Source organism: Cebus imitator, unplaced genomic scaffold (genome assembly GCF_001604975.1).
Source record: "Cebus imitator isolate Cc_AM_T3 unplaced genomic scaffold, Cebus_imitator-1.0 Scaffold92, whole genome shotgun sequence".
In the NCBI taxonomy this organism is placed as follows: Eukaryota; Metazoa; Chordata; class Mammalia; order Primates; family Cebidae; genus Cebus; species Cebus imitator.
In genome coordinates this window covers 4,724,993-4,749,331 of record NW_016107407.1, presented here as the reverse complement: position 1 = coordinate 4,749,331, position 24,339 = coordinate 4,724,993, and the positions used below count along the sequence as shown (strand labels likewise).

At 38.2% G+C, this 24,339-nt stretch overlaps 1 protein-coding gene and 1 pseudogene across 1 annotated transcript in view; one reads left to right on the top strand and one right to left on the bottom strand.

Moving 5' to 3' along the window:
* KIF5B (kinesin family member 5B) overlaps window positions 1-22,296 on the bottom strand; it is a 46,095-nt gene extending 23,799 nt beyond the window's left edge. Inside the window, exons 1-10 of the mRNA XM_037740978.1 lie at window positions 21,721-22,296; window positions 14,260-14,347; window positions 5,407-5,480; window positions 4,476-4,580; window positions 3,920-3,968; window positions 2,984-3,039; window positions 2,814-2,901; window positions 2,545-2,669; window positions 1,048-1,152; window positions 563-739 (exon numbers count right to left, since the gene is read on the bottom strand). Coding sequence (XP_037596906.1) covers window positions 563-739; window positions 1,048-1,152; window positions 2,545-2,669; window positions 2,814-2,901; window positions 2,984-3,039; window positions 3,920-3,968; window positions 4,476-4,580; window positions 5,407-5,480; window positions 14,260-14,347; window positions 21,721-21,846 — 993 coding nt within the window. The 5' untranslated portion in view covers window positions 21,847-22,296. The remainder of the gene's footprint in view (window positions 1-562; window positions 740-1,047; window positions 1,153-2,544; window positions 2,670-2,813; window positions 2,902-2,983; window positions 3,040-3,919; window positions 3,969-4,475; window positions 4,581-5,406; window positions 5,481-14,259; window positions 14,348-21,720) is intronic.
* On the top strand, window positions 10,001-13,525 carry LOC108309205 (annotated as a pseudogene).
* Window positions 22,297-24,339: the final 2,043 nt, after the last annotated feature.

The window sequence follows — 24,339 nt, the reverse complement described above, 5'->3', positions numbered from 1 at the left end:
GTGATCCACCCGCCTCGGCCTCCCAAAGTGCTGGGATTACAGGCTTGATCCACCACGCCCGGCCCTTCACAACCCAAATTTGAGTCTGCTCCAAAATCTGTGAATAGCCCCCCCCCCCCAAAAAAAACAACCCACTAAAAATAAAAGACAAAGGCCTGTATTTTTCCAATTTGTTTGCAAGGCCGAATTAAAAAATTACTGTTGAAAGTCAAAGATTGAATCATTATTATTGATTTTTCCTAATCATCTCATATAGATTATATTAACCTGTCATGTATGTCTACAGGCTTAACACAGCATTATGTTTGCCAGGCTTTGACATCATCATTTGATTCAAATGCTTATTTTCTTTAATGCCAAATTACAGCTTGTCACATAAATTTGACTAAAATTTCATTTGACTTTAACGTGTACTCAAACCAAGCAGTCTAAAAAACAGACCTACACTGTACTATCTGCCATCAATTCAAAATGAGTGTGACTAGCACAAAACAGTATGTACAGGTTGGAATAATAGCTATCTGACATTTTCCTACATTTTGTAAACAAAATGTCTATCTACATTTAGGCTTTGTACTTTCTTAACAACAAACCTTTGGCCAAATAGGAGTGTAGATTTTGTTTCAGACTCATTGTATGATGACGGAGAGCAGCATATTACAATAGTGGTTCTACAGTTGCCACCTAATGAATCTTGAAGGATCCTTGTCATTTTACTATCTCGATATGGAACATACGTCTGCATACAAAAACAAAGAAAGAAAACATAGCAGATCAGTGGGTTTCTGTATAAAAAGATGTTATATAAATATGATACTTTAAATAAATTACAAGATTATTTCGGTTAACTGTTTGATACTAAGATGTAAACTAGGATATATATACAATATTGTAAAATAAACCCCCAAAAGACAACTAACTTACACATACTGATTCAAACATAGTGAATCAATCTCTCTCACACATACACACTCATACCCACATCAACACCTATATTTAAATAATACTCCATAAGGTAACAGGGAGATAGAAGACATGTATACTCACACTACCCTCAGCCAAAGCAGAAATGACATTTCCAAGAGCAGAAAGTGACTTGTTGATGTTTTTAGCTTCATCCAGCACAGCACCTTCAGCTCCAGTTTTACTAACCTATGCATAAGATTGCAAAAGAATGAAACAAAATTACAAGTTTATGAAAATTTTCTTTAAATTTTTTAAAATGTTCATAGGTCATCAATAACCAGTAAAAAAGAAAAAAAGAATATGAAAAGCTTCATGATCTTATTTGCCAAGCATTTACTCTTAGGTATCACCAGTTCTTGAGTACTACTTTTAAGAGTTTGATTAGAGTGACATCAAATTTTATCTGTAGTTTATAGGTACTCTTGAAAATAACCAATTTGAAAGTAAATTCGTTGTTCATTAATTTGTTAGTGCCCTTTGCTACATTAGAATAGAGGAACCTCCTTCTTCTTTTTTTTTTTTTTTTTTTTTTTTTTTGAGATGGAGCCTCATGCTGTTGCCCAGGCTGGAGTGCAACGGTGCAATCTCAGCTCACTGCAACCTCTGCCTCCCTGGGTTGAGGCAATTCTCCTGCCTCAGCCTCCCAAGCAGCTGGGATTACAGGTGTCCACCACCAAGCCCAGCTAATTTTTTGTATCTTTAGTAGATATGGGGTTTTATCATGTTGGCCATGCTGGTCTTGAACTCCTGACCTTGTGTTCCGCCCACCTTGGCCTCCCAAAATGCTGGAATTACAGGCGTGAGCCACCACACCCAGCCCAGAGGAATTTTCTAAAATTGGTTAATGCATAATGTTGATGTGTTAACTGTTAGAAAACAGAGACTGAGTTTAAACACATTATATAAGCAAAGCTACTTCTTTAAAAAAATAAAATAAAATAAAATATTTAAATATCTATGTTAAAGGTAGGTTAGAACAATAAATTAGCAACTTTGGCTGAAGAAGCTATGAGAATTCTCAAGATTAGATAATCTTTGAAAGATCATTCTAAGCACAAGAAACAAAATCAGCACAACAGCAGAAATGGTCACAGAGGTCCCTATTATAACATTCAAACTTATTTTGACATAGACTAGAATCAGACTGTATAGAACTGTAATAATGAAACAATCATCCAAAGGAAAGAAATGAGTCCAACCAAACCAGAAAAGACTAATAGATAGTTACCAGATTTAATAGGGACCCCACTGCCAGTATGAATAAAGTACGTATCAAAAATTAGAAAAAGGACACCTAATAAAGTCTATAACAACATATGCCAAACAAGTTCACAATATGAATACATCTTAAGTCACAGGGAGCACTTGTGGGTTGAACTAGACTACGATCAAACAGTAACTTGGAACTGATTTTTCAGTTGATATCATCATGAAGCAATTGCATCAGCAGTTATAAATCTCAGGTTATCAAATCCAATTTGGTAAGTTTTCAAGATGCAACAATGAATCCTGCATAACTCCCAATTCAAACTAAAGTTTATGAAAATGCTTATTTATCAAAATACATGAAGACTTTACCTTTTCACTACCAGCTAAATCAACCAGATAAAGTTTTCCACTCAGCTTTTGTTCCGTTTGTGTGTTCTCTTGTTTTACATTAATAAGAAATATACTGTGACTCCTAGAGCTATGTTCATTCATATCTGCAATGAAATTACACAAACAAATATAAATAAACATGATTCCCCCTTGTTAACAATTTCCTTAAAGCAATCTCACAATGAATCACCTGGATAAGGATATTTTAAGCTGGTTTTAAACTCTAACTGGTGTTATTTTCTACTTACTTGTAACTGCTACGTGTCTGTTGGATTTTCCTTCATCTATGGTATCCATAACTTCATCTGGACTACATACAAAACGTTCTGTGCACCCCTGTGAAATAATTTTTTAAAATATGTTAATACCCTTTAAAAATATGTTACAGGGACTTTACAGACAACTATACTATAAATACCTTTACATAGGGAACTCGGTTTTTGTCTTCATGAACTGAAAGGTTGGTCTTTGAAACTGAAAAAGAAAAATAAATGTCAGCAACATTCTCCTAAAACTCTAACATTAGATATGAAATAATTCAATTGATAGGCTTCCCTGAACAGCCTAACAGCAATAGCTCAACTCTTAAAAAAAAAGGTTAAAACATTGCTCTAAAGTAGACCTTATAGACACAGTAGGAGATATAAATAGAAACCAGTGCAACAATATAGAATTTCAGGGCCACTCCAACCTATACCACCCACATTTTATCAACAAGAACATTAAGTGTGAGTGATTCAATGATTTGCCTAAGGACAATGTATTTAGTTGACAGCTGATGGAAGACTAGAACTCAGGGCTTAGGTTCTGTAACTCCCAGTCCAATGCTCTAATTACTACTTAAGTAGTACCCATAGGCTGGGCGCAGTGGCTCATGCTGATAATCCCAGCACTTTGGGAGGCCAAGGCAGGCGGATCACAAGGTCAGGAGTTTGAGACCAGCCTGGCTGACACAGTGAAACCCTGTCTGTACTAAAGATACAAAAATCAGCCAGGCATGGTGGTGTGTGCCTGTAGTCCCAGATACTCAGGAGTCAGAGGTAAGAGAACTGTTTGAACCTGGGAGGTGGAGGTTGTGGTGAGCCGAGATTGCGCCACTGCACTCTAGCCTGGGCAACAGAGCAAGACTCCATCTCAAAAAAAAAAAAAAAAGTACCCATAAACATGCTTTAAACAAGTTATTCTATTTAAAGGTATTCAACTAAAACTTTAAAAGAAAAAAAATTTAAATCTCTATTTCCAATAACTTAAGACAATTTCATATAGGTTACAAAGAAATGGTCTCACATTTACTATTAAAAAGGGATTAACAGATGTTATTTAAAACTGATCAACTAGCAAGAATTTAACTTACCATCTAATAGGTCCCTTATCTTATCCAAATATATTTCAAAATATGAAACCTAAAGGGCAAACAAATTTTAAAAAAGATCAATCAACTAAAATTATATAATAACTTATTCACTTACTAATTTTGAGGTCTGAGTACTAGAAACTGTTTAGACTAGGACAGTTATTAGCTCACATTCTAATTGGAAGACATAAATTAGCTAAATTAGCTTATTTATGAGTCTTCCAATTGGACATAAATTACATATCTTCATCTAAAATGAATCTGAATAGTTTTGAGTTGCAGAAACCTTTGAGTTCTACAGTAAAGCAACCCCCTTTATTTTTTGGAGGAGGCTAAACAAAGACTTAAGTCATTTAAGTTAATTAACATTCTTGTTCATGTAACGGCAGATGAACAAGAATCCAAGTTTACTAACCTGAATGATCTTTCAACTATGCCTTTCCATAAAAATAAGTTTTAAAATTACTTTAAATAAACTAGCATTTACTGTTTTTTTTTTAAGAACAACATTATTCTTGCTGTAAAGTAAAATACAGTTGCTCCCCAAGAAAATTACCTTAATATGAAATTCCAAATTTTCATCCATGGAGTAAATATAATTAAAAATATCTTGCACTATTCTTGGAATAATTCCCATGCCTTCTGGATCATGAAGTTTACCCTAAACAAAAAACAAAACTAGACTTCTTAAACAAATTATAAAATATTTATTAAAAACAAAGAGTTTCAATCTACAACTTATAGTCAAGAAAGGACAGAAACTATAATTGTTCATTTCTGTAGAAATGGTTCTGTAAATACCTAAAAATCCAATTCAACTATTACACATAGTACTGTACATCAACCACGTAGGCTACCAACATATCTTAACCCTTTAATTAATTAGATTTAGATTATCCATGCTTGTAAAATGTTCATTGTAAAATGAACATAATCAAAAAGATTTTAGTTTTTTTCCATATAATTCTGCATTATTTCTTCTACTTCAAGGCAAATTCATGCAAATAATAGGATGTCGTTCTCTATGACTTTATGAAAATCAGTAATCTGAATCACACTAAAATAAGCAGTGATTTACTTAATATAGTACACTCAGATAAATGATAAAAACAGATGCTCTTTAGCAGTGGCAGAAGACCACAGGTTGTTTTCTAGAAGTAAAGCTATAGTAGGTCCATATCTATCATTAACAGCAGCACTGATATTATGGCAACATTGTTATCAAAGAGCGAAGGTATTTGAGGAAGGAGGGGCCAAGGAGAACAGGAAAAGGTTATTTATACTAAATAGAATCAACAGCACATAAGCATTCAAAATTCCCATACAGGGTGACAGAAAATTCTTGTCTAAAATGTTCATTATTTGCAGGAGAAAGGGCAATAAAGAGTAAATTAAAATGTTTATGCATCGTAAAATAATATAACAGATAATGAATGACTGCTGTATGTATTGCAAACTACATCTAAGTACAGATTATAAAATGTTACCTCCATTGTGTGTGTCTTCCCAGAGGATGTTTGTCCATATGCAAATATTGTTCCATTATATCCTTCAAGTACATCTATGAGAAAATATGAGATTTTATAATTCAGGGGATTTTTTCCCTTAAGCAAGATTAGTAAGAAATTATTTAAACAAAAAGATGATAGGTAGTAAAAAGGGTTTTTTTTTTAAAAAGTAATTAAAGAATGTTACAGGAAAATGTCAGATGTTTATTCTTAGTGAGGTAAAAACGCCTAAAAGATAAACACACACACACATACACACCCCTCTTCCTAACCCATGCATACTAAATTCAGTATAATAAAATATTTGTGGGATATTAATTGGTTGGGTGCGGTAGCTTACTCCTGTAATCCCAGCACTTTGGGAGGCGGAACAGGGTGGATCACTTGATGTCAGGAGTTTGAGACCAGCCAGGCCAACATGGGCCAAACTCTGTCTCTACTAAAAATACAAAGATTAGCTGGATACGGTGGTGCATGTCTACAATTTCAGCTACTTGAGAGACTGAGGCAAAAAAAATCGCCTGAACCCAGGAAAATGAGGTTGCAGTGAGCTGAGATCGAGATACTGCACCTTAGCCTGGGTGACAGAGTGAGACTCTGCCTCAAAAAAAAAAAAAATATTTGTGGAAAGAATGGCAACAAAGATTCAGATTTTCTTCATGCTAATATGAAAGACTCCATCAAAGTTTAGTACATAAAGGATTTATAAAGGTATTAAAGGAAATAAATAACAATAGTAATTTTCTTAGTGATGACCCATCTCAGCAATTACTTTCTCTGGACCCAGACTGCTTTCTGTGGTCAATTAAGAAATAAATTTTAAATTCCATTGCTTATAATAAAGAATTTTGTCTATCAGTGTACATCCCAAATGTCACTAAATCCACATTCCAAAGCTTTATTTGACAAAAAAGAAAAAAATCCTCTGCCAATTTACATGCAGATGAGATTTTAGAAATAGGACTAATTGATGGTTAATTAGTAGCTAAACCTCACAAACCCCTACCTTCCTCTTTATCCTACCCACAAAGTGTAACACTCAGTCCTACCTCAATATCAATCACCAAAAAGTTCCTATTGAAAAAAAAATGTTTTGAGACAGGGTCTCCCCTCTGTTCAGTGCAGTGGCGCAATCATAGCTCACTGGTCACTGCAGCCTCGACCTCCTGGGTGTAGAAAGCTGCCTGTCTCAGCTTCAAGTAGCAAGGACTAGAGGCACATGCCACCACACCTGGCTAATTCTAAAAAAAAATCTGTAGAGAAAGGGTCTTACTATGTTGCCCAGGCCGGTCTCAAACTCCTGGGCTCAAACAACTCTCCTGCCTCAAGCCTCACAATGTGCTAGGAATATAGGCCTAAGTAAGCCCCTGCACTTGACCCTCCTATGAAATTGTTTTTTTAGTTTTTTTCTAGCCTTTGATAACCCCAAGATCTGCCATTAACATTAAAATATATTCTTTGAGTAGGTCAAAGGGGTGGAAAAAGGCAATCTTTTGATTTCTAGCTTTTGAGGATTTTGTTTGTTGTTTGTTTTTGGTAACAAGAAAGGTACTATGAAATCACATTCTATTTCAGAGGAAGCCAAAATAAAAAGACAAGCCTCCGTTGGAAACACCACATAACAGTGTAAAGCAAACCAGTAAGCAAGCCAATCCTTGTTTTTATTGATTATTTTAAAAAGAAAATAATAACTAACTAGATAGCAGATTTCCTAAAGAAAGATTTATTAATAAGAAAAAAAAAATCATTACCTACTTCCCTGAAGATTTTAAGAGACTCCAAACATTTGAAACTTTCCTTCAAAATCTTTTCGTTTTTGAGAAAGGAAGCAAAATTATTTCATGAATCACATTTACCTCTTCCTTAAACCCAAGCTCTGGGTAAAAGTCTCATCCTACGTGTTCTTACAATATCTGCATTTAATCATACATAAGGCTTACCACTGAGTATTCTGTCAATTTACTTGTCTGCTTTACTCACCAGCCTGTCAACTCCTCAAGGTCAGGACTGTGTTTAACTCCTAACACAGTTGCCTGGCAATCTGGAGGAACTCAAATGCTTGCTAAATATGTATTACCATCGCCAATCTACAGCATCTTTCTAAAGCCTCTCTCCCATTTTAAAATATACTTTTGTCATTCCTATGAGAAACAGAAAGGTGGACAACGCTGAACAAGTATTACTTCTTTCATACTTTATCAATAGAAAAAAACGTATTTAGCTAGCGAGATTAACAGCACATCATTTTTTAGGAAAGTCGCTTAATTTCTCTGAACTTCAGCCTCCCCAATAAAATGACTACTTAAGGAAAAGCTCTGAGAATCAGAAGTCACCATATAAAGTTACTATTAACATCTGAAAACTTACAGTGAGTCAGGCTCTAACCGTTTTTTATATATTATTGTATTTAATCATCACAAACCCGTCTGCACTGTATTATTATTAGTCCCATTTTATAGATGAGAAAACCAAAATGCAGAGAGGTTAAATAACTTTCCTGTATCTCCACAGCTAGTAAGATGAAGCTGAGATGCAAATACAAATAGTTTTGGCTCCAGAGACCTGCCCTTAACCACCGTTCTATATGCTCAAGGAGCACAGGAACCAAAATAAACACAAGGCAGGCTACATCTGGGAAAACCAAAGGTGAATACAGTGGCAGGGACTTCAGGTCAGGAAGCCATGGTGGAAAAAATAGGAAATCTACAGAGACCTGGTAAGATGCTTATCATATAGTGGGCACTGAATAAATAGCTACTTAACACAGGAGAAACAAATCACTCAGATTCAGAATTAAAGCGAAAACAAGTGGATAAACGTTATTCAAAAGAAACAATTGTATCTAAGAAATCTACAAATAGGGAAATGGCCCTACACATAATCAAATTATAAACTTGTCCAGACAATTATGAGCCAATGCAACCTCAATGAACTTGTCAGGGACCCAGAGTATTATCTGCTTTCAGGTCATTACTGGCAACTTGCTCATCAAATCCTATCTCAAAAGAAATCCCAGCTGGCCCATCACTCTGCTGATCTTTGCCTACCAACAATTTCTAACCATGGCTTCCCATTCAATCTATTTACCAATGACTGTCCCAAGTACAACCTACCATGTATTTAATTGGTTTCCTGTCCTCACACCTCCCTAGACACCCACCACCTACCCCCATGCCACCTTTCTCCTTAAATACATGTATTTATTGGTAACTATCACATTTATATCCTTGTCCAGGACAAGTCCCACTGGCTACTACATACAGTCTCATTCAAAATGGTATCTTCACTTGGGTGAAGATAAAAGGAAAAAGTCATGGCCAGGTGATACTGAGATAAAGTACAAAGGTGGCATAGAAAAACAAACAGATAATGATAGAAACCTTGTATTCTAACACTTGCTGGAAGTCTAATTTTGCACAGTAGAAATAGCTGAGACTATGAGTTTATCCCAAGTACAACCATGACTGACTGAATTAATAATTCCCTCTAAGAAGACAGAGGACACAATTGGCAGCTGATACCTGTTGTGTATTTAACTCCTAGTTCCTATTTTGCAGAAGAAATGGACACCTGGAAAGGTTAAGTAACTTGCCAAAAGTCACAAAGCAAGAAAGTGGCAGAGCCTAGAATTCAATCGACGTCCATCTGATTCCAAAGATTATACTCTTACCATATTACAAAGAAGGGAACTATTATCCTGAACGCAGTTCCAAACAGTATAACAGGATGAAGGAAGGACTAAAATTTTCAGAAAAGAAATTTCAGGAAGCAAAGGATTTCATCTTACTGTAAACAGTAGTAAGTAATACTATTATAACTATTACTGTAAATAGTAATGAAACAGAACAAAAGGAATAAATGCATGTACCCTAGAGGTCAGGACAACAGACTTCATCTTTTTTTTTCTTTTAGGTTAGATACTACTTAAAGGACAATAGATTTCAAAAAACTCTGAGTATGGGCCTATTATTAAGAGACTAGGTAACTAAGGATGTACAAGAGAACTCACTAGAACAGCATGAAAAATGTAAAAGTCCAGAATAAGTAACTCTTAGAAAACCTAAACAAAATTAAAACTAAGGCCCTAAAAAGAACTTTTAAAGTCATATTCAGAAAAAGAATAATGAATGAATGAACCTGCACTTCTTAGGAAAGATCATAAAATATTAACTAATGACATTAAAACTGATGACATTTATTTATTTATAAAAATAAATAAAACCTCTGTTTTAATGTCATCAGTAAAACAGAGGTTTTACTTCTATTTATTACCACTTTCCACAAATATGATCCTCAAAACAGAACAACAGAATAAACATTTTTGAGAGAGACTTTAAGGTTGATGTGGATAGGATGACACCAAAAGAACGGCTTCACATGAACCCAAGTTTCTAGTTACTAAGGAGGGTTACATACCTCATTCTTATGAGATTTATGGGATAAAAATCTCATAGCTATTGTAGGTTAGTTTTAAAAGCCAAAGAGAACAAAGATAACAGAAGATACAAATGTTATATACAATTTCAAAATGCGAAAAATGATAGATTAATTATGGAAATAAGTATACCAAAACTTCATTAAGGAAAGACTATGGTTAAACTAACCTTATTTCCTTTTTAGATTTGGTTATTCAACTGGTACTCTGGGCAAATACCAGAGTCATGCACCACTGCTTGATAGAAGGATTCAAGTTTTTCATCATTTTCTTTTGATTATGTTGACAAACTAAGGACTAGCCAACTGTATAGGTAAGAGGGTCTGAAGTTGGTTGAATACCCCAACAGTGTGATTTAAATAACTGCCAACAATCTTACTCATTTTAGAAGATTAAGCTAGGGATCATGGCCCATTAAGCATTTTATAAATGATTTCGAATCATATTTTTCAAACTTCAATGTCTTTGACACTTTAATAGACTTATCAAATATGCTAACAACCAATTTACTAGATCCCCAGTAAGATAATTATAAAAATAAAACTCAGCTTTTCAATCCTCCACCTGCAGTGGAGCCACCACCAAAATGCAGATTTTCATGAAAACCCTTACAGGGAAGACTATCACCCTCGAGGCTGAACCCTCAGATATGATAGAAAATGTAAAGGCCGGCCGGGCGCGGTGGCTTAAGCCTGTAATCCCAGCACTTTGGGAGGCCGAGGCGGGTGGATCACGAAGTCAAGAGATTGAGACCATCCTGGTCAACATGGTGAAACCCCGTCTCTACTAAAAATACAAAAAATTAGCTGGGCATGGTGGCACGTGCCTGCTGCTGAGGCAGGAGAACTGCCTGAACCCAGGAGGCGGAGGTTGCGGTGAGCCGAGATCGCGCCATTGCACTCCAGCCTGGGTAACAAGAGTGAAACTCCGTCTCAAAAAAAAAAAAAAAAAAAAAAAAAAAAGAAAAAGAAAATGTAAAGGCCAAGATCCAGGATAAGGAAGGAATTCCTCCTGATCAGCAAAGACTGATCTTTGCTGGCAAGCAACTGGAAGATGGTTGTACTTTGCCTGACTACAACATTCAAAAGGAGTCTACTCTTCATCTTGTGTTGAGACTTCACAGTGGTACTAAGAAAAGGAAGAAGTTTTACACCACTCCCAAGAAGAATAAACACAAGAGAAAGAAGGTTAAGCTGGCTGTCCTGAAATATTAAAAGGGGGGTGAGAATGGCAAAACTAGTCACCTTCGTCGAGAGTGCCCTTCTGATAACTGCGGTGCTAGAGTATTTATAGCAAGCCACTGTGACAGACATTGTGGCAAATGTTGTCTGACTTACTGCTTCAACAAACCAGAAGACAAGTAACTATATGAGTTAGTAAAAGACATGAACTAAAAAATAAATAAATAAAAATAAATAAAACTCAAAACACGATTAAGAGCTAAAATGAACAAAATGGAATCTGTACTTTAAAGGTTTGCCCTCCAAAGTCCAAGTAAGTAATGGGGTTTAAAGCTGGTGGCAACAGATACAAAAAAGACCAGTACATTCAAATTGCCCATGACTTCATCAATCAGCAACTTCCTGTTAGTTAAAAAGCTAACATACTATTAAACTGTACTGATGAGACAGATGTCTGAATCAAAGAATGTAAAAAAATTGTGTTTTATGACAGATCCCTCTGGAAAACCATGTGACGCTTACAACATGATGGCACTGCCTGTTCCTCTTTGTTGCAGTCATTTACAGAATTACACGTATTAATTCCCCTTCATTTTATGAAGAGTTCAGTACCCAGTTCGCCCTCTCTCACCAATACCATTACTGTTGTAATATTTGTGGTTTCAAAGTCCATAGCAGACAATCCCACTAAAATACCCTGGCCTCTCAGCTCCCTGACCAAATTTTCTGCGATCTTACCCTTTCTTCATTTTTGTTTTAAGAAAAGAGATGGGGTCTCGCTGTTACCTAGGCTGGTCTCAAACTCCTGACCTCAAGCAATCCTCCCGCCTCAACCACCCAAAGTGCTGGAATTACAGGTATGATTCACAAGTCTGGACTTATCCTTTCTTTACTACTTCAGAAACCAACTCCATGACAACAGCTTCACCTTTTCATTACTAACTGCGTTGCTTCCATAATCTCAATTTTAAGTACAGATACTACTCAACTTATGATGGGACTACTTCCTGATAAATGTGCTCTAAGTTAAAAATACCCTAAGCTGAAAATGCATCAAATACAGGTAACTTACCATCTAAGTCGTGGTGTCACAGCATAGCCTAGCCTATTTTAAATGTGCTGAGAACACATATGTTGACCTACAGTTCACAAAAACCATCTAACACTAAGCCTATTTTATAGTTAAGTGTTAAATAGTTCACAGAATTTACTGAATACTGTACTGACAGTGTAAAACAGAATGGTCGCACAGGTGCTAGAAATATTGTTTCTACTGAATGTATATTGCTTTTGCACCATCGTAAAGTTGAAGATTTTTAAGTTGTTCTAAGTCAGGGACTAACTGTATTCACCTTCTATCACTCCATCCAGTACCCTGATTCCAACAAACCTTTAACCCCACTGAGATCTACAACCCACTAATGTTACCACCTTTAAAGCTTTTAAAGCTTTCACTGCCCTTCAGCTTCCCTCATATCCTTCCTTTCTGTAACTTACACACCTTAGATCCCATGGTCCACCATTATAATCACTCTTTTGACTATATCCTCAATTCTCTTTTGTTCCTCTTCCCTCTTTCTTACTCACCTGGCAAAACTCCAAATGGGCAAATTCAACTCTTTTGGCAGCTAACCTCAAGTGTGCCCTTAATACTGCCTAGAAATACTCTCACACTTCCTGAATCCATGCATTTCATGTCTTTTCCTAGAACCTCTTCCTCCTTCCTCACCTTCATGATGACTTTGCTCCCTGTTTCATACAATATGGAATTGATATAATGAGTACATCCACACTTTCCCTCTCTCTCATCTATAAATCTTCTATAACTCCACTTGATCTCCTGTTACTAGGACAAACTGTCTGTGCTCCTATGCTATCCTAATCTGTCCACTTTTATACTGAATCTCAACTCCTCTAATGTGGTGAATCCCACAACACAGATTTTGCCTCAATCTAAGAAGCACTTTTTAACAACTACAGCTGTCAACCATTCCTTTGATTAAATGGATTTCTATAGTAACTGGAAGTAACTCCAGATAAACAATGAGCATTCTTTCAGCTTTAAAATTCAATGGTTTTAGAAAATATAAAATTATAAATATTACAGTATAAGTTACACTATTATCTGGAATGCACATACTTTTCTTACCCTTGGCAACCCTTGTTAAATTCCTCAAGGAATTCTCGCTGACTACAAGATAAGTCTTTGGGAAAGGAAAACAATGGAATGGAAGAAAGAGAGACTGCCATTTTCTATTACTTTTTAGAAATGTGTCTTGCCATTTTGTTTTCATTCTCATGCTGTTCTCTTTCTAGAACTGCCACCTGGGAAACTCTCCTGGGAGTATCTCACAGAAATGCATCTCTCAGTGGCCAGGTGTGGTGGCTCACGCCTGTAATCCCAGCACTTTGGGAGGCTGAGGCGGGTGGATCATGAGGTCAGGACTATAAGATCAGCCTGGCCGAGATGGTGAAACCCTGTCTCTACTGAAAATACAAAAATTAAGCCGGGCGCGGTGGCTCACACCTGTAATCTCAGCACTTTGGAAGGCCAAGGCAGGTGAATCACAAGGTCAAGAGATCAAGACCATCCTGGCCAACGTGGTGAAAACCCGTCCCTACTAAAAATACAAAAATTAGCTGGGCATGGTGGCACAAGCCTGTAGTCCCAGATATCCGGGAGGTTGAGGCAGGAGAATTGCTTAAACCCAGGAGGTGGAGATTGCAGTGAGCCAAGATTGTGCCACTGCACTCCAGCCTGGCACCTGGCGATAGAGTGAGACTCTGTCTCAAAAAAAAAAAAAATTAGCCAGGCATGGTGGCGGGCACCTGTAACCCCAGCTACTCAGGAAGCTAAGGTAGGAGAATTGCTTGAACCCAGGTGGCAGAGGTTGCAATGAGCCGAGATCACTGCACCGGCCTGGGCAACAAAGGGAGATTCGTCTCAAAAAAAAAGAAATGCATCTCTTAAGAATAAGTATGTAACAAAGTTTTCATAATACCCTTAATTAGGTACTGTCTGTAATTAGATCATGGAATTTGAGCAGCAGAATATTTATTAATTGTATTTGATCTTTTTATTATTTAAACAAGTTTTTTTCTGCAACCAACTTAGAAGGGCATTAAAATGAAAAAGAGAAAGTTGAGTAAGTAGAAAAGATCACAAACAAAACTTTGGTTATTGCTGAGACAACTCGGCAGGTTAGGTACATTTACCTTTAACAATCTTCTTTGCACAGTCATTATACACTTGCTCTTGAGATGTGCTTGACTGGAACACCCGATCAAATGCATAAGGCTTGGACTGAAAAACAAAAAAATGTTTCAACTATAGAAATTAAAGGTAAATGAATACTTTGAAGTTTCTTTACAGATGCCATCACATAGTATATTTACTCTTCAAAATAGTACACCTAGTATGCATAATTTTTGAAGTGGAAGGGATCTTAGGGATCACCATGTGCAAACCCATTAGAATAACTCCAGAAAAACAAGAATGGTCTTTAGTCGTTTCTATATTCCCAGAGCCTAGTAATTATAATTACAAGTACCAATAATTATAATTGGCACTACTATAGCAGCCGGTCAAATATTGCCAAGTGATTATTTATTTTTTTAAATACCTATTTATTTACTTTTGAGACAGGGTCTCATTCTGTCACCCAGGCTGGACTGCAGTGGCAACAATCACTGCTTACTACAGCCTCAACCCCCTAGGCTGAAATCCTCCTTAGCCTCCTGAGCAGCTGGGACTAGAGGCATGTGCCACCATGCTATGTTGCCCAGGCTGGTCTTGAACTTCTAGGCTCAAGAGATCCTCCTGCCTCAGCCTCCCAAAGTGCTAGGATTATAGCTGTGAACCACCGTGCATGTCCTGCAACAGCTTTTCAACCATCCTTTCATTTAACACATACTTAATAGAATGTGAGGTAGGCATGCTAGAATGATAACCTAGAGAGATTCCTTCTCTGCCTTAGTGGAGCATAAGTAACAGTGGGGCAGACATTAAACAATTAAGTGACCAGAATTCTGACTCACGCAATTGAGTGCCATGAAAGTGCAATGAGAGCATATAAGAGGAGAAGCTAAGTCTATGGGAAAGCAGAGTATCAGGGAAACACCCTAAAGAATAGTTAAGAACTGAAGAATAAGCAGCAACTAACTCATCATTACTTTCTTCAGCATTAGTCATGATGGGTGAAAAAAATCTCGTGTAGGAAAGTAGTCTAGGGATTGGGAGGATGCTTAAAGATCCTAAGGCAGAAAGGATAGTGTAACATCCAGAAACCAATGGAAGTTGTTAAGTTGAAGTACAAGGAGCAAGGGTCAAATGCAAATAATCAAAACGGTTAAAAAGACATCTTATTCTGGAAACAGCTTTGACCTTCTGGACCCCAGAAATAATATTGGGAACTCCATGGACCACTCTTGGAAAACCATTAATATAGGCTGAGAAGGAGTCAGTGGTACTGCATGAAAAAAATCAGTGTCCATGCAAGTCAAAGAAATAATTTTCAAGGAGGAAGTGATTATGTCAAACATAGCTGTGAGGTCAAAACAAACTAAAGAGTACTCAATGACAAAGATCAGAATGGAACGGTTTGAAAAAGAACAGGAGGTAATGAAGTGGAGCAGAAAATCTGGCTATATAAGAAAGATTTTTTTAAAAAAAAGATTAATAAGTTTAAATGCTTGCAGGAACAATTTAATAATCTAGGAGAAAGAGTGAGGATCCGAAAATAAGAGAGGCAAGGGGTTCTAGGTATTTGCAAGTATCTGCCTGCTCTCTAGTTTCCTCTAAAGGAAAGAAAGGAAGCTGGGTCTTAAAATACAAAACAATCGCGACCCCAGAAAAAGCCCTTAACATTATAAAATAGTCTGCTGGGAGGTCTCTGAGAAGGGTGTTGTCATCCTGATAAAAAGGACTATCTCAGCTGAAACTGCCCTTTTTTCTTCCAGGAATGAATGCCTGGAGCTGCAGCATCCATCTTGCAAATATGACAAATAGGATGATGAAAAGCAACAGCTAAGGATGAAAATGTATTAACAGAGTGAGGAACCTTGAAGTAAGGGCCTATCTCCAGGCTTTTTATGTGAGAAAAATAACCTCTTATTTATTTAAGCCACTATTAGCGTTGGTTTTCCCTCTAAAGCTGAAAGGATTACTGACAGTTATAACAAGATGACCTCACTTTGGCATCGATTTAAAATAGGCATCAATGTCTGATTATTCTTTAGTTATGACATATGTGAATGTATCCTTTTCTCAGATGCTACTGAAACAATAACATTCAATTCTACAGGTGTGGCTAAAAGAAATCTCTTATTTTACTGCTGACACAAGATAGATTTATGGTGAACGATTCTGAAAACAAATGTTAAGTACAATCAAAATAACAATCGCCACCCAGAAATGAATCACACAAATAGTTTATGCAAAAAGAAAGTAATTATCCCTCCTCATTTATCCAGCAGATATTCATCTAGTGACTATAAAGATATCAGATATTGTAGATGAGTAACACAATTTTAGAAATACTGAGCTTTAAGTCCTCTCTCTCTGTGTGTTTATATATATATATATATATACACACTACCAAAATATGTGTGGGTGTACATATATATACATACTACCAAAATATATATATATATATACACACGTGTGTGTGTGTGTGTGTGTGTGTTTGTATATATATATATATATATATATTTTTTTTTTTTGTAGACAGTCTCGCTCTGTCACCCAGGCTGGAGTGTAGTGGCGCTATCTCGGCTAACTGCAACCTCTGCTTCCTTGGTTCAGGCGATTCTCCTGCCTTGGTCTCCTGAGTAGCTGGGACCACAGGCACACGCCACTACGCCTGGCTAATTTCTGTATTTTTAGTAGAGACTGGGTATCACCATGTTGGCCAGTGTGGTCTCAAACTCCTGACCTCAAGTAATCCACGTGTGGCAGCCTCCCAAAGCGCTGGGATTACAGGCGTGAGCCACCATGCCTGGCCTCCGTTTTTACATCAACAGAAAATAGTGCTCCTAAACCATTTACCAAGAAATATGCCAGAAATAATGTAAACAGTTTCCTAACAGTAAACAGCTTTAATAGTCAAGCTGGCATCAAAAGTACTTTATGAAGCTGCTTACTCTAGTATCAACTCAAAGCAAATATACAAACTCCCACTACAACCTTACTAATATAAATGGCAACTATTAAAAGGTAACATACAAACATAAAAATAATTGAAGCTGAGTGATTATCTTTCTAAAAGTTATCATTGTTAAAAATTAACTCAAATGTTTAGCATTAAGTTGACAAAATAGTCTTATCTTGATTGCAAAACCAAATTTGATTTTATAATACTAAGTAAGGCAAATGTTTTAATTAAAGATCTAGCCATAAATATAACTATAACTATGGCTTCCTGGAATGAAAATCAAGACTGTGAAACATAAAAATTATTTCTAATAGTCTATAATTAAGGCATATCTCTATCTTTCAAATAAATTAAACAAAGATAAACTCATCAGGACATCTATACTTTTCAAACCTGGCTCTTAGCCTCGAAATGTACATTAGGCAGCTTTTAATGCCATGTATCTTCAAAGATCCTCAAAGTTTCAGACTTCAATTTTACTAATAGCTCCAAATTGCAAGGTGTATTCACATCTGACTGACATTTTAAGGGGACAAATAAAAAGGCATAAGTTGATCTGAACTGCAATCATACCTTAGATTTCTTAAGGGAAGTGACTCCTGTCTGAGTCTGCACTGACCAGGCTGAACACCAAATTTGGTTATGAAGGACACCCTTCTGGCAGGGATTTGTGTTTCTCTGGAATTCTGAATAGCGGATCATTTCAGATCACCTGGGAATGTATTACATTAGATTTTCCTTAGTTAGAAGCTATTGTGGGCTAACATCCCACAACTGTAAAGGTATGTGATGATGGTTGCCTCTGATTTCTTTCAATTTTTCCCTCTTCATGTAATCAAGAAGGTTCAAACACCAAATTACTCACTTGAAAAGAGAGAATCTTCTTTTGCTTTAGGCAAGGAACTGGGCAAGATTATCTAATTAGTTTTATTCTCTTCTAATTTCTATGAACTACCATAGCTTGTTTTTGGTTCTCGAGGCCTTTACAGTGTACCATATAAGGAATAATGATTTGTAAAGGTACTTAAGGATGCAAATAATCTCTTTCTACTTTCATGATTCATAAATAGATGTTAATTTTTTATTGATTTTTCCTGGCATTTTCAGCAAGCTCCAAATTTTTTCTGTTGATTTTTTTCTGCTGTTTTCAGCAAGCTCATTTCAAAGACATGAACTGTTTCCCTTGTTCTGTTTTGTGGGTAACAAGTTCTCTAATTTAAAGCAAATAGCTTATATTTGTATCACTTAAAGACCTTCATAATTCATTTCATTCACTTTTTATAGCACTTCACCAAGCACTTAATTAAAAATGAATTCTGTATTAAGGGCTGCACAACATACAGAGAAACACCATGAAATTAAAAGATTTGCCTGCCATGGTGTCATCACTGATTACATGAGTAGCAGGAAAATAGTCTGGACAAAGTATTAAAAACTGAAGTTTGAAGAAAATCAAAATCCTTAAAAATTACTTCTCTATGAGCACTGACAATGCTTCTAACATCATTATGCTTCTAACAACATAAACTAAAAATCTAAATTGAAGACTGTGTACTAAATGTTCTTAAATCATGTTTTTAAAAATTTAGTTTTAAATGCTGCATTGCAGCAATTCTCTCCTAGACTGTTCATTAGGAATCGGGATTAGGAACTAGTAAAATGCATTTAAAAAAAAGGAACTAGTAAAATGAAAAAAATAAACCGAGATTTTACCCAGATATTTTCTAATTCTGCTCCTTCTGGCTGTTCTTATACCTTTTACAAAATGAAACAATTCATTTTAAAAACTGAACAAAAAATGAGACCTCAGAGTAATTTATGTTGTTACTATGTTCATGAAACTAGTTCCTGAAAACAATGAACCAAACAGCTTGCCTTTTTTAAGGCTGTCATTCAGTTGTAATGCGGGCCAGGCTTGTAATCCCAGCACACTGGGAGGCCAAGGCAGGTGGATCACCTGACGTCAGGAGTTTGAGACTACCCTGGCCAACATGGTGAAACCTCATCTCTACTAAAAATACAAAAATTAGCTGGGCGTCGTGGCGCATGCCTGTAATCCCAGCTACTAGAGAGGCTGCGGCAGGAGAATTACTTGAACCTGGGAGGCAGAGGTTGCAGTGAGCCAAGATCCCACCACTGAACTACAGCCTGGGCAACAAAAGCAAAACTCAGTCTGAAAAGAAAAAACAAAACAAGCAAACAAAAAACAATTAACATGTTTATCAGTTTATCTAAAGGTTAACTGTTCATTACTGATTCACAAACCAACATCCTATCCATTATTCCTAATATCACATATAGAGCAATGAAGTTTTGAAACAGAACTTAAAAGCAACTTTTTCCAAATGGAAACCTAGAATAAATGTATGTTTCCTTTATTCATTTTATGTTAGTTTTTTTCTTCATAGTTTATGTCATATTTGGGCCTCATCAAAGGTTACATTCTAATCTTAATACATTTTATGAATCCTAAATTTTAGCATTCCAACAAAAAGAATCATAGTGATAATTATAGATTTGTGTAAACACAAAATCTGAAGAAATAAGACATTCTTAAGTGTAAAAGAAAAACTAGGTTTGATGTGCCAACCATTGCTGAAGCTGAGTACTATAAATCACAAAAACTCTTAAGCAACTAGTAGCCTCAAGTTTGACAACTCTTGCAAGCCTCCTGACTACATGTAAAATATACCATCCTAAAGGAAAAAGATTACTGCACTTAACTTCTCCTCCTCTGCTGGGCTATGATGTCATTTACACAAGAGTTTTTCTTGTAGACTTGTAACAAAGAACCGGCTTGACAGTCTTTACACAGTAATAGTTGGCAGTTGTTAGTGGCCTAATGACTTGTTTGCCAAAGGCCTACCAAGGAGCTGAGACATTCATTTTTTGGAGGTGAACTTTGGAGAAAGTTTCACATGGAAACCCTAAAGAACTTTAGTCTGTCTTCAATGTCAGTGTTTTCAATCATCCTTGTCCCACCTCCTGTGACCTCTGCCCTACTTCCAAATTAAATAGCCCAAACACAGTATTAGAGAACGGCATTAGGCCGGGCACGGTGGTTCACGCCTGTAATGCCAGCACTTTGGGAGGCTGAGGCGGGCAGGTCATCTGAGGTCGGGAGTTCAAGACCAGCCTGGCTAACATGATGAACGCTGTTTCTACTAAAAATACAAAAAAAGTTAGCTGGGCGTGGTGTCGCACGCCTGTAACCCCAGCTACTCAGGAGGCTGAGGCAGGAGAATCGCTTGAGCCCAGGAGGCGGAGGTTGCAGTGAGCTGAAATCATGCCACTGCACTCCAGCTTGGGCAACAAGAGCAAAACTCTTTTTCAAAAAAAAAAAAAAAAAAAAAAAAAAGACATTAGAGGAAAAATTAACACATTAAAATTTCATACCATAACAATGTAGAAATTTCTACTACATAGCAATACCAACAAAGATCAACCTAATTTAGTCACAGTTCACTGATTTGTATGCTATACAATTAATTTTTAATCTCCTTTAACTCGGAGTGCTATTTTCAATGCCAGAGATCAGACCTCAAAAAACCCTCACATTCTGGTCTCACTGACAACAGTCACTCAACTCTAGTTATGTTTTACATTACAAAAAAAACAGTATCTCATTATTGTTGGGATTATTAAAGATCAATTTTCTTCAAGATAGACCTTAATTGCAGATGTATGAATCGAACACTTTTTCTTTTTCAAAAAGCTTGTTTTTATACTGCTTTCTGTCTGATATAAAAACAAAAAGTTAATACTTTCTCCCAGGCTGTTATCCCACAAAACCCAGCAACAGTGGGATTTGTCTTTTGGAGCACTTATTTGACCCAACCAAAGTCAGCTAGGTCTGTTAAACAAAATTGATCATTCTGATTAAAAAAACAAACTCAACTATTTCTTTCTACAATCCTCGATTTGCCATTTGTAATTGTTAACATAAAAAGTCACTCATCACTCAAAAGGTGGTGAACGTCTGAGATGTAGATAATATTTGTAGCTGTTTGGTGCTTTTCCCTTCTCCCAGGGGGAAACAATACTGTTCAAGGACTGGTTATGTGTTTCCATAAAACTAAGTACCTTTACTAAAGTATACTACCGCTTGTCTCAGAGCTCAATGCCCCAGCTAAACTTTGTATTGGCATTACCTATTTTTGAACGGTAAATTTAGGGTTAGTCCAAAACACCAACAGCATCCGCAACTGCACACACCGATACGCAGACAAACGTGCACTGAACTTGCTCCCCGGACGTTCCTCCAACGCCCCAGGTGGGGGAGTGTCCCGGGCTGAGGCTGGGCGCCTCCCGTCTCCCGGCGCCGATGACTGGGGAGGGGGCGATCCAGGAACGCCCGGGACGCGGCGCAGTCTCCTTCCCCTGGATTATCTCAACTGGCAAACTCCGCCGAAAGGGCTGGGGACACCGCCGCTCCCTTTCAATTCTGCACCCTGCCACTTCCCTAAACTCCCACACCGCCTGGACCGAAGAAGCGGGAAGAAGGGTGCCGGAGAGGGTCACTCACCGCGATCACGACCGTGTCTTCTCCCTGAAACTTGGCGACGTACTTGTCGCCGCGGTTCACCTCAGACTCGTTGAGAGGTCTGAAGCGACACATCACTTTGATGTTGCACTCGGCCGGGTCCGCCATCTTTCTCGCAGCCCGGGCCGGCGGCCGGGAGCCACTCCTCGCCGCTCAGTCTAGGAGGGAGCGCGCCGGGGCTGAAGGCCTTGGAGTCGCAAGGGCAGTGAGGGGCAGCAGTCAGCCGCTCCGCACTGCGCTTCTCCGGGCGGTGGCGGCCGGGGAGCCGGGACTCGAAGCGCCGGCGCCGGCAGCCGTTGCCCTGAGGCTCACTTCCGATCCATCATGGCAGCCAAGGCGGCGGCACCGGGGTGAGCGTCGCGGCTCTTCAGCGTCCCCTTCGCCGGCCTAGGCGGGCTGCGGGGGGCTGGGGAGCTTCTGGGGGCCGGGAGAGTGGCCCACTCCTTCCTCCTCGCAAAGAACGGCCCAGGCCCACCCGTCTGCCCGCTCTGCTATCCGCTGGCCGGCCGCTGCCGTATCACTCTAGAGGCCGCAGATGGGCGACTGGGCGGTGCGAGAGGAGGACTGCGCAGGCGCGATGGGCCGGGCGGCCCGGCAACCAATCGGTGCCCGCGTTCGCAGCCGGGCGCTGCGGCCGCGCCGCCGGTTCCGCCACCACTCCTGGCCCGGGGTCGCAGATTCAAATTTTATTGCACGGCCCCTCTCGAAGAAGTGCTTGGGAACGCAGTGCAGTGGCTTCCCCCTGCATCCCAACCTGCCAAAGAATTCCCCAGAGCCAAGGCAGACGCACTTAGCTTTCTTTTCTTTGTGGGAGAAGGGGTTTGCTTTAGCTACTTAATGTCGTTTGTTTAAATAAACCACTAGGCGGGTCCGAGTGCGATGGTGTTTGCAACTAATCGATTACAGCCAGAGATTTCTTTCTTTTCCACTCCCACTGTTTTCACATGACTAGCTTTAAAATTAAAATTTAAAGTACTATATTCCTATAAGGAAGTGTTGCTTTCATTTTTGTCGGGGGGGAAAAATCATTCCTGGCCAACCTTTTTAGAGCACGTTGCCAGAAAAAGGTAGGATTTCGATGAAGGGTGGCTCTTTACTGAGAATGGCATGTGGGGAGACAGGAATAAGAAAGAAAAAGGAAATTTTTCCTAAGGAATGAATAAAGTTGCAAAGAAATGTGGAACAATAGGGTGAGGAGGGGGAAGAGCCGTCCGCCCCTCACACAGCGTCTCTGTCACTCCAGCCGCCCAGTGCCTTGCATCCCAGCCCCGCACCCTCGCCTCTCCCACGCAGTTCAGCGAATTCCCGCCACTTCCCCGGCAATGAACATACGTAACTCCTCAATCCCAATACTGGAGAAATGACTGACCTGGAGCATAAAGATAGTCTTTATAAAAAGCTTAAGTAAATTTGTGCATTACATATCCAAGGAAAACCACTCCATAGTAGACTTTGCCTTCTAGTGTTAGAAGATGAGTACCATAAAATTCCGTGGGAAGTGGCTCTGAGGTGCTGCAGGAGAACATGCAGGACTGTTGCATAGGTACATACGTGGCATTTAATTTTTTTTTTTTTTAGACAAAGTCTTGCTCTGTCGACCAGGCTGGAGTTGCAGTGGCGCTATCTCAGCTCACTGCAACCTCCGCCTCCCAGGTTCAAGTGATGCTCCTTTCTCAGCTTCCCGAGTAGCTGGGACTACAGGTACCTGCCACCACGCCCAGTTAATTTTTGTATTTTTAGTAGAGACGGGGTTTTACCATGTTAGTCAGGCTGGTCTCAAACTCTTGACCTCAGATGATCCACCCACCTCAGCCTCCCAAAGTGCTTGGGGGCCACTGCACCCGGCCTTATTTTTTATTTTTTGAGACCAGGTCTCTCTATGTTGCCCAGACTGGTCTCAAACTCCTGAGCTCAAGGGATCCTCCTGTCTCAGTCTCCCAAATAGATAGGATTACAGGCACACACTATTGCATCTAGCTTCATTTAATTCTTTAGAACCTATATATTTTTTCTATTTTTATCAAAGAAACACATTCACAGTTTCAAAAGTGAAAACTACACTATAACCCTGAAAAATAGAAGTTCTGGCTCCACTCAATCCATTTCTGTTCTCCAGGGCAACCACTTTAAATCTTTTAGGAATTTCTTCTAGTATTTTTCTACTACACGTTTCTAAATAACATGATTTTATTCTGCTTCTTGATTTATGAATTATTATTATTAAATGAAGTTACAGTGCCTTTACACTAGCCCTCATCTGAGTCAACACATTTTCTTCTCTTTATCTTCTCAGCATATATTTCTATCACTATTTATAGCTAACTTAGTACACAGCATTTACATGCTACATAACTATTATTCCCAGACCAGCCGTATAGTGCACTATGATTACATTGCCTACCTTGTACAACTTTGTTTTTTTCTGGATTTAAAAATTGCCTAACTTTTTTTCTCCCAGTTTACTCTTAACACATTCCAAATAGCCACCAGCAGTATAAAGTTACTTTTGATATTTTGAAGGTATTGTTCCTTTTGTTAGGTCTGATTCCACATCCTAATCATTTGTACGTGATCTGAATTTTTCTTTTTTTTTTTTTTTTT